The following is a 14,782-nucleotide window of genomic DNA, read 5'->3' as shown; positions in this document are numbered from 1 at the left end:
GATATAATCCATGTGACATCTGAAAGCTGTAGTTTCTGGTTTCCTAACACCCCATTCCAAGATTTAAAAAAAGGGGGGGAGAGAAAAAACGTTCTCTGAACTAAAGTCCAGTATTTACCCTTCTCAAGAAACTTTAAGGCCAAATGTACTTTGTTTTAATCAATGCATAAATTGTTTAAATGGGTAAGCCTTTTTACAAGAACAATTTATGAAACCCATCAAAGTGTACTCTTCAACAACATGCACCTAGTATTGCCTGTAATGCCAGGCTCACCATCCATGTCCTATGATATGGACTTGCTTCTACTTCCTTGCCCTTGAACTCATCTGCCACCCCTTTCCGTGATGCCCTTTGGAACTTTTGCTCCATACCCAATACAACCTTGTATCCTTCATTTCTAATTCTGAGTGATACCTCTTCCTCCTCCACGGAAACTTGGATCTACTCCTGAGGGCTCTGCTTCCCTTTCTGTACTATGAAGTGGAAGATTTTGTATTTTTATCCCGCTCTTATCTTTAGGTGAGTTCTCTCTGGTTTCTATTGCCACTTCTAGAGCAGTATTTCTCCCCTCTCTTGTAAAAATCAAGCAAGCAAGCAACTAAAATTTGCTTTCACTATTTTAAGGCTTATGTAATTTCACAGTAGTGTCAACTACCAATGCACTACTTTATTGCTAATTTATTAATCCGAATCTATTGAAGATTTTGGCTGTTACTGTGTACTTTAAATCTATCACTATGAATGACTTCATAGTAACATGGATGACAATTTAACATTCTGACTTCTGAGTTCCTTGACCTCCCTTCATCACTAAACCTCCCCCTCCACCATAATTGCCACACACTCCCATGATCATGCCTTGGATGTTGCCATAATTCATAATTGCCCTAATCTCAAAATTACTAGTTCAAGCATGCCACTCTCTGACCATAATCTCTCTTTACAACATGCATGTCTAACTGTTGTTGTTGTTGTTATGTGCCGTAGAGTCAGCTCCGACTCATAACGACCCCTCCTTGGGTTTCTGAGGCAGTATCACTACGGAAATAGATTGCCCAACCTTCCTTCCCAGGAGTGGCTGGTGGGTTTGAACTGCCAGCCGTCTGGTTAGCAGTCAAGTGCCTTAGGCACTATGCTACCAGAGCTCCTGCTTGTCTACTAGATCTATTATAATTATCCTTTGAACTCAACAGAACATCCAATCCTTTGATCCTTCATTTCTACTCCAATCCATTGCTTCTCTTGTTTCTTCATTCCCTTCTATATCCAACTCAAAGTGTATTATAGTAACACTTCTGCTAATATCTTAAACCTCTTAGCCTTTCTTTTCCTTTCCCCCTCTTACAAAATCACCATCCTGGATGAAACCAATGTTTTCTTTCTTATCTGGACCTTAGCAGTTTAACAAGGATGGAGAAAGTCACACAATAAGATAGATATGTCTTGCAAATTCATAATCACCAATCTCAAATGGGTCCTCAAACTGGCTTGTTGTTGTTGTTGTTGTTATGTGCCGTCGAGTCGGCCCCGACTCATAGCGACCCCTCGGTTTCCGAGGCAGTATCACTACGGATAGTAGGATTGCCCAACCTTCCTTCAGAGGAGTGGCTAGGAGTCCTTTAAATTTCATTGGCTAACTTATTCTACCACTCACCATAAAAAGACTACTTGAAATTTTTAGCAGCTGATGTTTTCTTCTATTTTTCAGAGAAAGTAGAAGCCATCAGAAGGGAACACCCTTGACTTTCTAGTACTCAAAGTCCAAAACTATATATCTGCACTCATCCTCCACCTTCCTCTCTAGTTATGTTTGAGGATTGGTAGCATCAACCTCAACTCAATCCATCCATCTGTGCCTTAGATCCCATGCCCTTTCTACATTCTTAGGAGAGGTCATTTCTTCTCTCTTTTGCTTGCTAATCTTTTCCTCCAAATGAAAACATTCCATCAGTTTTAAGTGTGCTCAAGCCACTTCCATGAAAAATAACATGACAGTAACAAAACACCATTATCCTTCTACTCAACATTCCCCTATACCACTACCCTTTTTCTCTCCCTTCACAACCTACCTTTTATAAAAGTTGTGTAATCCTCACTACTGACTATTCACTCGTATTTGCTTCCACTTTCATTGTTCTATCGAAACAGAGCTTACTGATCTGCAGGAGTTGTTTACATAGACAGGAAATTAGGTCTCTGTCCATGAAATCAGTTTTAATTATTTTTTTCTCGGTTTGTTGTTACTCATTTTATCTTGCCTGTGGGAATACTTTGTAGATTTAAAATTTAAATATTATCATTGTTTTCTATTATGGTTTTTGGGTTGTGCCATACTTAGAAAGTCCACTTCTTCTTTGAGATTGAAATAAACTATGGTTTGGTAATCTCACTGGCTTCTAGCTTTTTATATTTGAGGCATTTTATATGTTATACTTGTAATTTCATCTTCTTTGCTTGAAAGGAAGAGGAGTAGTGGGAAAATGGTGAATGAATGTGGTCTGCCTAATCAGTTCTATGGGATTCCTATTGGTTAAATTAAATTAGGCATCTACTGTGTTCATGATTTGTATTATGAATCTCTTTACATCTCTGAATAACCTTTGTACAAATGCTTAGATAAATGAAGTGAAGAACTGAAATGGGTGCCAAAAGAAGTCCAAAAAGTTGTGTGGAAAATCATGTAGTTGTATAGTAGTAGTATATTCTGTACTAGATAGAATTGATTTATAATCTCTAGTTTAGTAATCAAGTGAAAGTATAAGACTGAGGACATACTGTTCAGCATAAGGGAGAAGAAACCTTGTCAAATAAGGCCCCCATGTGGCAGTTTAACAACACAATGTACATGCAAATGGCTTGTCTTATAGTGAAATATTGTTAAGTAAGTACCAATGTCAACTGACTCCCCCTAAAAGTAGCCTTTGAAAAAAATTAAAATTGTTACCTAATTATCTAAGATTGAATTTTACTAATTCTTCAGTCATAAATATAACTTCATAGTACAAATAGCATGAAAATGTACTTGAGGCTAGAAAGCCAATTTTGAGAATAATTGCATATCACGTCTCTATCTGACATTACCCATTTTTGTCTTCTTAGTAAGTTTGATTGAGGCATATGTATTCTTTTCCTCAGGACATAATAGCATGGATGTCTCTCTAGGAAATTTCTTGACAACCGTGACTCTTTACTCTTTTCTAATGCAGCATTAATTTGTGGTTAAACAACAACGTCAACACCAACTGTAATTTGTGTATTTGTCATTATCAGTGCAAAAGTGTTACTGAGACTGTCTGCATAGCCAGTGCACCCGAATTCATACTTTTGGGCTAGGAAAAAGATACAAATTTAGTTGTAGCTGCTAGGAGGATTAGTTTCCTTATAATCCCAGCTATGTTACTGTAGAGCAGACAAGAAATCTTTGGAAACAATTGCACTGATCTAGCCACAAATGCCCACAAACGGGGGAGGAGGGAATCTTGTCGTTATTAAATTCATGTGAACGATAAAGCTTAAAGTCTATTCAAATTATTTTCTTATAAAGGAATTTTAACGCGAACATTTATTGTAGTGCAATATTTAAGACAGATATCTCCCCCCACACACAACAGATTTTTATTCTACTCTGACTCTAGTGGTGTACTGCCTATGGTATTTGACTGCTAACCAGGAGGTTGGGGGTTCAAACCCACCAACCCTCCGCGGAAGGAAGATGGGGCAGTTTACTTCCGTAAAGATTTACCACCAGGGAAACACAACGGGGTTCGCTACCAGTCGGAATCAACTGGATGGCAATTAATTTGGTTTCTTGGTTTAGTATGACTTGGCTCAGTGGTTAAAAGTGATGTGTCATTGCCCTGATCATTTTAAATATAGATTTTTAAATTTAAAAAATATCAGAAATAATCTAGTTTTATCACACAAAACTCTGTGTTTTAAAATCATGCAGTAGAGTAACAACTCCTGTAGTACTTTGTACAATATATAAGAAGTATACTAAATTATATATTCTATAACAATCTTCTTTGACAGAAACTTTAAAAACAGTGGTGGAAGTTTTATGGACTTTGGAACCACCGAAACTGAAATTTCAAAAGACAAAACAAAACAAAACAATCTCACTGCCATCCAACTCATAGTGACCCCTCCTTGGGTTTCCAAGGCTGTATCACTACGGCAGTAGATTGCCCAACCTTCCTTAAATAGAATGCCAACCATGACTTCAAATTAAATTCAGTGCACATTGATTGAGAACCTATTTTATGCACAGCAGCAATGCTAGGCCTCACCAAGATACAGGGATAGCTGTCATTAAGGACTAACTCTAAGATCTGAGCAAAGGAAAGGGAACGGCAGGCTTGGGGGAGTGCCAGAGGTCGTGGGTAGATATGCCAGCCCTGGGGAGGTAAGGAGGAAGGGGGCATGAAGCAGCTGTGGAAAGCGGTCACCAAGTTTGGAACATGCCAGATGAGAACTGCGTTCCTGGCCTCTCTCAAGGAGCAGCACGACTGGGGCTCAACCGAACTCACCACCCCTCACCCAATCTGGGTCGCTGCCCAGAACCGAAGAAGGGCTCAGGAAGGCTGTATACTCCCACCGCGCTCGTTCTTCCGCGGTTGGGCAGTCGGGGATGCAGGCTATGTTGGAGGCTGGGAAGCGGTTGACGTGGGGTCGAGGGTCAAGAAATCCCACCACCAGACGCCCCAAGAGAAATATTCTACAGGTATTTTCCCTCCTCCGTCTATTGTGCCTCTGCTTCTCAGGCCAGGGGAGGGCGTTAAGACAAAAGAAACCCAGTTCCCAGGAGAAGTCAGGCCTTCCTTCGCGTGTAGGAGCCAGCACGGCTGCGTTCTCGACACTGAAGCTACAGACTCTACAAAACTGAGGAGTGCTCCAGGAAAAACTTAAAACTTGGTAGCTCAGCCATTCATGCTTGGCTCCCAGGCACCGGGCCATAGTAGGTCGCCAGAACCCAGGGCTTCACATCCCACAATGCCTGCTCAAAGAGCGGCTATGTTCCCATGCGCGCGGTCTGCGGCACGCGGGCGGCGAGCGCGAGCCCGGTGCCTTGACAGCTGCCCACGCGCAGGGGCGGTGCGCGAGCGCGTTTCTTTAAAGACCCGCGCGGCAAGCCCTGCCCCTGGCGCGCCGTGATTGGCTCCAGGTGGGGTAGCGTTGGTCGGATAGGTGAAGAGAGGGCGGGGATGAGCGCGTGATGCTCGGAGCCTCTCCGCAGAGGCGACCTAGTGTTAGCGGTTGGGCGTGCGGGACCGGTGGGAACGCGCGCGCGCGCGCGTACGCGCCAACCGCGTAGGTCCCTAGGGAAGTAGGAGAGCGCCAGACGCCGACCCGCACGCGCGCGGAGGCGGAGGTGGTGCGTGCGTGTGTGTGGTGCTTCGGTGCCCAGCGCGAGCTGTCAGTCCCCGGGCTCTAGTACCCCGCAGTCTTTCACACCCTCTCTCCCTTCCTCCTTCCGAGCTCTTCCCTACTTCCCTCCCGCGGCTCACTGTCGCTCACCTAGCGAGAGCCTCGGGAAGCACGGGTGGGGGCGGAGGGGTCGTACGAGACAAAAGGGGTGCGGGGGTCAGCCCGCCATGGCCTCTCGAAGCCTGGCGGGCCTGAGCGGGAGCCGTGGCAGTGGCGGCGGCAAGAAGAGCCTGAGCGCCCGCAATGCTTCGGTGGAACGGAGGAACCTGATCACTGTTTGCAGGTACTGCACGGCCCGCCGCCCGGGGCGAGGAGAGGAGGCCGCCGGCACTGCTGGCTAAGGAGCTGGGTGGGCGCAGGAGCACTTGAGAGTCCTAGGGACGAATGGCTGCGACTCTGCAGTGCCGGGAGTGTCTGCGGACCCTGAGCGACCTGGAGAGAGGCGCGGGGGGCGCTCGCTCAGGGCGTAGGCACCGGCGAGGCCCTAGAGTTTCTATCAGTTTTAGTGCTGGAGGAAGCCTAGTGTAGGGCTTGGGGCGGGGCTGGAGGAGGATTTGTTTTGAACGTGTAATCTGGTGTCAGAGTAAAAGGAGGACCTTAGTGATCATTAAGCTGTCAGCCAGCTTTGGGTAAAGTAATCGGTACTGTGATTGTATACTGTTCAACACAAAATCGGAGGGCATTTTGTTGTTTGACTTGTTTACACATATACAGTCACTCATTTCATTCCACAAATACTAATTGAGCGCCTAGTGCACGCCAGGCACTGTGTGTGTATGTGTGTTTGTGCGCGCGCGCGCTCTTCTTTTAAACTACACTGCTAGTGCAGTTTCTGCAATTGTTATCAGGAGTGGGACTGTAGAGCATGCCTAGTCTTTATGTCATTTATTCCAATACTTATCTTTCTTTAAACATTTTCTAGTTATAAATGTAGTATTCCCTTAACTCTAGAAAGTAAAGAAACATAAAGATAAAAATAATTACTATCTATAAGCCTAGTGGTCAGAGATAACTGATTTTTAATATGCTAATATAGTTTCTTTAAGCTTTTTTCCTGGTTATTTAAAGAAAAAAGGAAAAAAGAAATCTAAGGCATCAGTTTCTTAGGAACTTCTCTGTACTATTAAGTTCTTTTCAGATCACTTGTTCCATCAAGCCCCTCATCGTTAGCCAGCTATAATCTTATAAGCTGGTTAGAGGATGAAACTTTTACCTCTTTTGCAATATGTATCTGTATTTTCTGGTTTTCCTTGTGTAAACGTCTTAAGCAGAATGCAGATATTTGTACTAGGACTTACATTCAGTAACTTTCAGTGACTTTTTTTTTTTTTTTTAACTTGGTGTACTACAGATTTTCACCAATGGAGCCAAGACCTGCCTCACTATCTTTGCACTTTGAGTTGTAGACTAAAATAATATAGAATCTGTTTAGTTTAACCTTTTGTGTAGTCTCATGTGCAGTCTTTTGAGAGAGAGAGGTTGTATTTATTTATTTTTAAAAAAAGTTAAATAGGAAAATAAGCAAGTCTGACTTTCTTTCCTTTATTTGAGAAAATTAGGTTTTTTGAAAAATGAAGATAGGTTCAAGTAGTTTTCAACATATACAGTGTTTTGTAGATATTATTGTATCTGTAAAAGCTCCATCAGCCCTAAGCTTCACAAGGGCATTCATTGATCGATCTCTCACTTTTGTTTAGAGGTTTTTTTCTTTTGTTTTTTGTATTTTTCCTGTTAGCAGTGACACTCCATATACAGTTAATGAATATATGCTTGTGCTTTTCTGTTTATGTCTTGTTTGATTTTGACTGTTTTATAGTTCATTTGTGCCTTCATCAAAGGCAGTTCAGGAGAAGAAAGGGATTTGTATCTCAACCTTATTTATTTTTTTTTTACATTATTATTACTTTTTTAATTGTGATTTGGGTGAAAGTTTGCAGAGCAAATTCACTTTCCATGTAGCAGTTCACATACACTTTGTCTCATGACATTGACTACAGTTTACCACAATACAACAAAAATAAGTAACATTTCATGAATTTGCTTGTCATCCACGTGCAGGGGCCATGCTAATCTTCTCTGTATGGTTCCAATTTTAGTATATGTGCTGCTGAAGGGAGCACGTATCTCAACCTTATTTAAATTACAACATTATAAATAACGTTTTAAAAATTTCAGTCACATTACGCTGTTTTGTCTGGGCAGCAGCTAGGCTAGCTGTATTTTCATTATTTAATTTGCATAATTATTATTTTCTACTATGAAAATATAAGTGCTGACTTATTTTTTAACTTTTTATTGTGATTTGGGTGAAAATTTACAGAGAAAATTGGTTTTCTGTTCAACAATTCCTACACATTTTGTTTCGTGACAGTGATTGTAATTCCCACAATGTAACGGCACTCTTCCTACATCCTCTCTGTGTTTACCATTTCCACTTGTCCTTCTTTTCTATCCCCTCTTGTCTTTTAAGTTTATCACTGGACAAATGCTGCCCTTTTGATCTGGTACAGTTGATTGTTCTAAAGCGTACACACCTCCCTGGTGTTATTGTTCACCTTATAGGCATATCTGTTGAACAAAGGGGGTTATTCAGTTCCAAGTGTGAGAGTGTTTAAGGGCCATATCTCGGGGGTTCCACCAGTCTCTGTCAGACTAGTAAGCATAATCTTTTTTATGACTTTGAGTTTTGTTCTACAATTTTCTTCCACTCTATCCAGGACTGCCTGTTGTGATCCCTTTGAGAGCAATTGGCAGTGGTAGCTGAGAACCAGCTCGTTCTGGTTTTAAAGCAGTGGATACTCGGGTTCTTGGGGTCCATTAGTCCTTTGAACTAATTGTTACCTTTAATTTTCTTCATTCTTCTTTACTCCAGAAGTGTAGAGACCAGTAGTTGCAACTTAGATAGCTGCTCACAAGCTTTTAAGACCTCAGTCGCTACTCACCAAAGTACAATGTCAAAACCAAAAACCAAACTCACTGCCATTAAGTTGAACCTGACTCCTAGTGACCCCTCCTTGGCTTTCCGAGGTAGTATCACTGTGGTGTAGAACATTGTCTTTATGGACTATGTTATGCCACTTGACCTTGATGTCCTTGATATTCTCCAAGCCCCCAGGTCTATAAAATAGTCCTGAGCCCCCAGGCCCAGCAACACATTCCTTCAAGGTGTTTGGTTATAGCTAAGATGTTTCGTAACTTTGTCCCTTGTATGCTCTGTTCTCTACGTGGCTGTATTTTCAGCATATGTCAATACATATGTAGAAATATTCTCTGTCAAACCTGTATATGTTCGTGAGTGTAGTTCCATTCGCTTTCCTGCACCTGTTCAGCTTGCATTTCTATGGATCCACTTGTACATTATTATTATTGCAGAATTGGCTATGTAATAATATTTACCTTTGTTATGTAATGATATTTACCTTTGTTGTCTTTAACTCTTCTGCTCCTCCCAGTGTATAAGTGCTAATTTTAGTTATAGTGTACCAATAAATTTAATATAATAGCTAAAATACAATTCAATTTCTGGCTTAGATTTCAACTTCTATATTTATTTATGTGGATTATTTTATTAAAGCAGCTCTTCATGTCTAAATAATTGATAAAAACTCCAAACTGACTACAATCAAGTCAATTCTGATTCCCCATTGGGATTCTAAGACTGTAAATCTTTACAGAAGCAGGCTGCTTCATCTTTCTTCTGAGGAGCAGCTGGTGGGTTTGAACCACCAATCTTTTTGGTTAGCAGCCAAATGCCTTAACCACTAAACCACCAGAGCTCTTTTTAAATAGTTGATGGTGCATGTAAATTGTTATCCATGTCTAGTAATGAGGTCTATATCAAAGTCACTGTAGGCCATTGTAAATTTTAACTAGCCAGGCTACCTCAAATTCAGCAAAATGGACAAAATAAAATATTTATACATTTCTGTTGCTTTTCAGAGTCACTACTTTTCAGAGTTATCAAGCCCTGGGTATTTTACCTCTCTTTCTCTGTCTTTTCACTGTGGTGAAAATATACATGGTAAAACATATACCAATTCAACAATTTCTAATGTATGCCTTAGTGATTATTGATTATATTTGTCAAGTCGTGCATCCATTCTCACTCTCCTTTTCCAAATATCCCACTACCATTAACATAAACTCACTGTACCCTAAGCAAAAACTCTCCACCCCAAGTAACCACTATTAAATTTTGGTTTCTATATATTTCCTTTTGGGAGCTCTGGTGGCATAGTGCCTAAGACATTTGACTGCTAACCAGAAGGCTGGCAGTTCGTATGCACCAGCCACTCCTCAGAAGAAAGACTGGGCAACCTACTTCTGTAGAGACACCACCTCTGAAACCCAAGGAGGGCTTGCTATGAGTTGAATCAACTCGATGGCAGTGAGTTTTGTTTTGTTTTTTATTATATTCCCCTTAGGAGCTCTGGTGGTATAGTAGGTGAGGCATTTGGCTGCTAACCAGGAGATTGGCAGTTCAAACCTACCCGCTGCTCTGTGGGAAGATGAGGCAACGTACTTCCATAAAGATTTACAGCCTTGGAAACCCAATGGGGGTTGCTATGAGTTGGAATTGACTCGATGGCAGTGGATTTGGGTGGTTTTTTTTTTTTGGTATATATTTGCATGTTCTCTTTGAACTTACTAACTTTGCGTAGTATAATGTTACCCAGGTTCATCCATGCTCTGGCATGCATCAGAACTTCATTTCTCTCATTATAGCTCTTAATAAATCAGTTTTTTATTTTAAAATATAAAATCACAGATATTTTTATATTTAAGTTAGAAGGAGATACAGCTGGGTTTTAAATTGATTTTGTCACTAAGTGGTTGTGTGCCCTTGAATAAGCCATATAACCTTCCCATTTTCTAGTTTTCTCATCTGAAAAGTAATGTTGGACAAGACCACCAGTAACTTTCAAGGATAGCTCTGAAATTAATAATTGCCTTCAAGTAAAATTTGTTCATATTTGGTTTTGAATTTCTCCAACTCTAAATAGGGTAGATGTATGTTTAGTAGCAGTAGCTACATTGGGCTTATGCATATTTCTTTGTAAAATGTATTTTGAAATTGTGCTTTCGTTTTGTGATTCTTCATTAGTGTTGTTGACAGTTTACAAAACAAAACAAAAAACTGAAACTCTACCACCACAAATCATACTAGTGTATCTTTTAATACGTACACTCTAATGCTTTCTCTTATTCTTTGAACAACTTATGCATATTGTTATTTTAAGTTTAAAGCCTTATTAGGTAAGTATACCAGTCTTTACCTTTAAAGCCTTGTATCAGTGGACTTATTTATAGTTTTGACTTTGGAGGTGGGTTAGGTAGGATAGCCAGGAAAAGAACTGAATTGAATTTTGATTCAATGAGATTATATGTGTGTGTAATTATTTTATCAGTTTTTTTTTTCCCAATGAACATTTCTGTATTACAGACTAATAACACTTGTATGGTACTTGTTTTGCAAATAAGTATGCTTGCAGCTTATTTTCCATGGACTGTAGTAGATAGGAAATAGGTCATTTGAGGATTCTAAATTTTCTATATTCACCTTCAAAATATTCATAGACTAACTTTGGCTCTGTGCAGTAAGTAATATTCTTCCTGCACAATTATTTCACACTTTGAAAAAATAAATTGTTAGTCCATCAGACTTTTATAACCTGCATTTATGATCCATCGAAAATCAGGTATTACTTACTTTTCCATTTGTTTTTAAGCTTCATGTTTTATTGAAAAGCTTCTATTTTACTTTGACTAACAAGAAATTTAAGAAGATTGAGGAATGAAGCTAAGCAGGATAGATACTAATGATGATTTTCAAAACTAAAGTACTTTTAGTAATATGTACATAGTTTTCTATAGGTAAAGTTATTATTTCAGAACTTCAGTGTTATTTCAAATTTCAGTATCCCATTGCTGTGGAGTTGATTCCAACTCATAGTGACCCCCATAGGATTTCCAAGGATATAAATCTTTACAGAAGCAGTCTGTCTCATCTTTCTTCCATGGAGCAGCTGGTGAGTTCACATCACTGACCTTTTGGTTAGCAGCCATACCACCAGAGCTCCTTGTAGTGACCTGATTGGACAGAGTAAAATTGCCTCGTAAGGCTTCCGAGGCTATAAATTTTTGTGGAAGCAGACTGCCACATCTTTCACCGTGGAGCAGCTGGTGGATTCTAACCACCATCCTTTCAGTTGCCAACTGCTTAACCACTGTGCTACCAGTATTCATTCAAATTACAGTAGCACCTCATTTTCCAGCACAGTCAGGGAATGAGGTGCTCATATCATTATATTTTCCATGTAACTGATGTTTGAGTGAAGCTTTAAAACCTGTCATGCTTTCAATGTTTCTGCAAGTATATTGGTATGTTGTGTAAGAATTCCCAGGTATATAGTAGAGCTGACAAGGGACAGCAAGGCTGTGGTCACTTCTTGGCCACAGCCAGCTACCCAGAGGGAGCGAGTAGTTCCTGTGGGCTCGGGACCATAGTCGCAGGGGACATCAAGCTCAATTGGCATAACATATTACACAAACACTGTTCCACATCCTACTTTGATGAGCAACCACTAGGATCTTAAAAGCTTGCAAGCAGCCATTTGGAAGCAATGATGGGTCTCTCCTCATCCAGAGCAAAGAAGAATGAAGAAAATCAAAGACACATGAAAACATTTAGTCCAAATTACTGGTATACCATGCAATCCTCAGCTTATATGACTATGAGACCAGAAGAACTAGATGGTGCCTGGTCACCACTGTCAACCACTCGGAGGGGGATCTATGTAAGAGATCCTGGATAGAGTGGGAGAACAATGTGGAACAAAATTAAAAATCATTAAAAAAAAAAAAAAAAAAGGACAAGGTTTGCTGGTCTGATAGAGCCTGGTGGAACCACTGAGGCTATGGCCCCTGGCTGCCCTTCAGGTCTGGAATTGAACCCAGTCCTGTGGCTTCCAGCCAAACAAAAGACAGACATATGACGTGAACATTTACATTAGGTAGATACACTCCTGGGAGCTCTGGTAGCATAGTGGCTAAGACACTTGCCCGCTAACCAGACGGCTGGCGGTTCAAACCCACCAGCCACTCCTCGGAAGGTTGGGCAATCCTACTTCCGTAGTGGTACTGCCTCGGAAACCCAAGGGAGGGTCGCTATGAGTCGGGTTTGATTCGACGGCACATAACAACAACAACAACAGATACACTCCTTGGAGGGAACAATCTTGGGAGAGTAAAAGGGCTGTGTATGCACAGGGAGACAGCTCAGGGGCCAGGAATACATGGCAGGTAAGGACACTGGGAAGAGGTAACTACAGGGAGGAAGTGGGAGGGGAGCTGTTGCATTGTGGTAAATTGTAATCAATGTCATGAGACAGAGTATGTGAGCTACTATATGGAAAGTGAGTTTGCTCTGTAAACTTTCACCCAAATCACAATTTAAAAAAAAAGAAACCCCCCCAAAAAAAACCCTGTGGATCAAATTAAAAAAAAAAAAAAAAATTGTCCTACTTTGCTCATGATTGTGTAGTGAAATTTTCTATATAACTAAAGCTTATAATGTAAGTGCACAAAATTAAACCATAATAAACAATAATATTTAAAACATTTTGGATGGATTTGCTTTAAACAAAGAATTACATGATTCTCTGCCTTCTTTAAAAAGACTATTTGTAGCATAATGTAATCTTTTTGACAAGTTTACTCTGGATCTGTCTTTATATATGTGCCCACTGTGCAGTCACTGCTCTTGGGGACTCTTGAGGTACATGGAGCTTTTTGTTAAATGGCCCCTGAGGACTGTGAGTTTATGATTCTTTGTCTGCTTTTATATTCTACTACTATCTCTTACTACCAGGTTAACTGTTACTTCTTTTAGCTCTGCCTGCTTCTAGCGTTTTTTTTTTTTTTCTCTTCCTGTTTGCCATCCTGACTTGCTGATTATAATCTGTTATGAACTAAGAAAATAAATAAATTTATCATTATATGGAAAAAAAAAAAAAAAAAGGCCCAGAGGCCTGATTTAAGTGGGTAAGCTTTAGCACTCTGAACTCCTTGACTGACATTCTAGCTGCTAAATAGTCTATTCCTATGCTTGAACTTTGTGGGTGAGTTTGCAGATATGTGAAATGTTAATGAATATTATTGGTGATATAATCTTTTAGATAACTTTAAATTCACTGACTCTCTTTTCTTATTATTGTTTGCTTGAGTAAGCCTCAAAAGATGGTTCATACATTGGCTACCGTGATTATAATATTTTTGGCCAAGGCTCTTTTGTTGTTTTTAGGTGGTGTTGAGTTAATTTTAACTCCTCATCATGATACGTAGAGTAGTGCTTTGAGTTGGAACTTTGATCAACATTAGTTATATTGCTGTGGAGCAGGTTCATTATTTCCAAGAATTTTTAGTGTTCTACACCCTAAGTAAGTTTACAGTGGAGGTAGGATAATTTACTCTTCAGCTGCTAGTTCTGGATAGTCTTCTCAGCATTTGAAATTGGTTGTTAACTCTTTTTCCAGCTAAACTCTGTTTGCACTTATATCAAAGAATAGCTGTCTCCCAGGCATTTATGAAATAGTACTTCATTGCTCTGGTGGTGTAGTGCCTCAGACATTTGACTGCTAACTAGAAGGCTGGCGGATCAAACCCACCAGCCACTCCTTGGAAGAAAGATTGGGCAATCTGCTTCTGTAGAGATACTGCCTCACAAACCCAGGGAGGGGTTGCTGTATGTTGGGATCGACTCAACAGCAGAGAGTTTGGTTTACTTCATTGGTGCTTGTTATTTGTCAAAAGCTTATTAGAGAGATATAAAGAGATTTAATATTTAAGAGGGAGTGTTTGGAGTCTTATTCACTCTTCTATTCACTTTTACAGGTTTATAAAATATATTCCTCAAACCAAAAAACCAAACTCACTGCCATTGAGTCAATTCAAACTCTTAATGACCTACATTGAATTGTGCACATAAGAGATAGACGACAGATGTTAATTCCAACCAATGTGTCCACAATACGACATTGCCATTAACACCAAACACTAGGCTATACAGATAAACATGTAAACACCTGAGATAATCAGACAGGGGTCAGTGAACAGAAGTATATTCTAGACCAAGGATAGATTCAGCTGAGGCTAATCTTGCACAGACACCAGTGATACAAAATACCTACAGTCCTTAAGAGAAACAACAGAAGACAGACACAGAGTAATCTCTCACAGACAACCAGACATTATGGGAGAGCGATCCAATCGATCTACAGCCTCAGGACCATAGTACTGGGGTATACCAGACTCAGTTGGCACAACAAAATACATAAAAGCATTGCTCCACATCCT

At 40.2% G+C, this 14,782-nt stretch overlaps 1 protein-coding gene and 1 non-coding gene across 2 annotated transcripts in view; one reads left to right on the top strand and one right to left on the bottom strand.

The window, feature by feature from the left end:
• The first annotated feature begins 5,595 nt into the window (after positions 1–5,595).
• RUNDC3B (RUN domain containing 3B) overlaps positions 5,596–14,782 on the top strand; it is a 218,801-nt gene continuing 209,614 nt past the window's right edge. Inside the window, exon 1 of the mRNA XM_007939844.1 lies at positions 5,596–5,711. Within this exon, the coding sequence (XP_007938035.1) occupies positions 5,596–5,711 (116 nt within the window). The remainder of the gene's footprint in view (positions 5,712–14,782) is intronic.
• LOC122149946 lies at positions 7,442–7,548 on the bottom strand. The gene has a single exon (XR_006163406.1). It is a non-coding gene; the product is annotated as a U6 spliceosomal RNA (small nuclear RNA).

The sequence above is a fragment of the Orycteropus afer genome, unplaced genomic scaffold (genome assembly GCF_000298275.1).
Source record: "Orycteropus afer afer isolate SDZICR_OR568_19922 unplaced genomic scaffold, OryAfe1.0 scaffold00063, whole genome shotgun sequence".
NCBI classification, from domain to species: Eukaryota; Metazoa; Chordata; class Mammalia; order Tubulidentata; family Orycteropodidae; genus Orycteropus; species Orycteropus afer.
The sequence above is the reverse complement of the archived record's forward strand: the minus strand, read 5'-3'. Positions and strand labels throughout refer to the sequence as shown.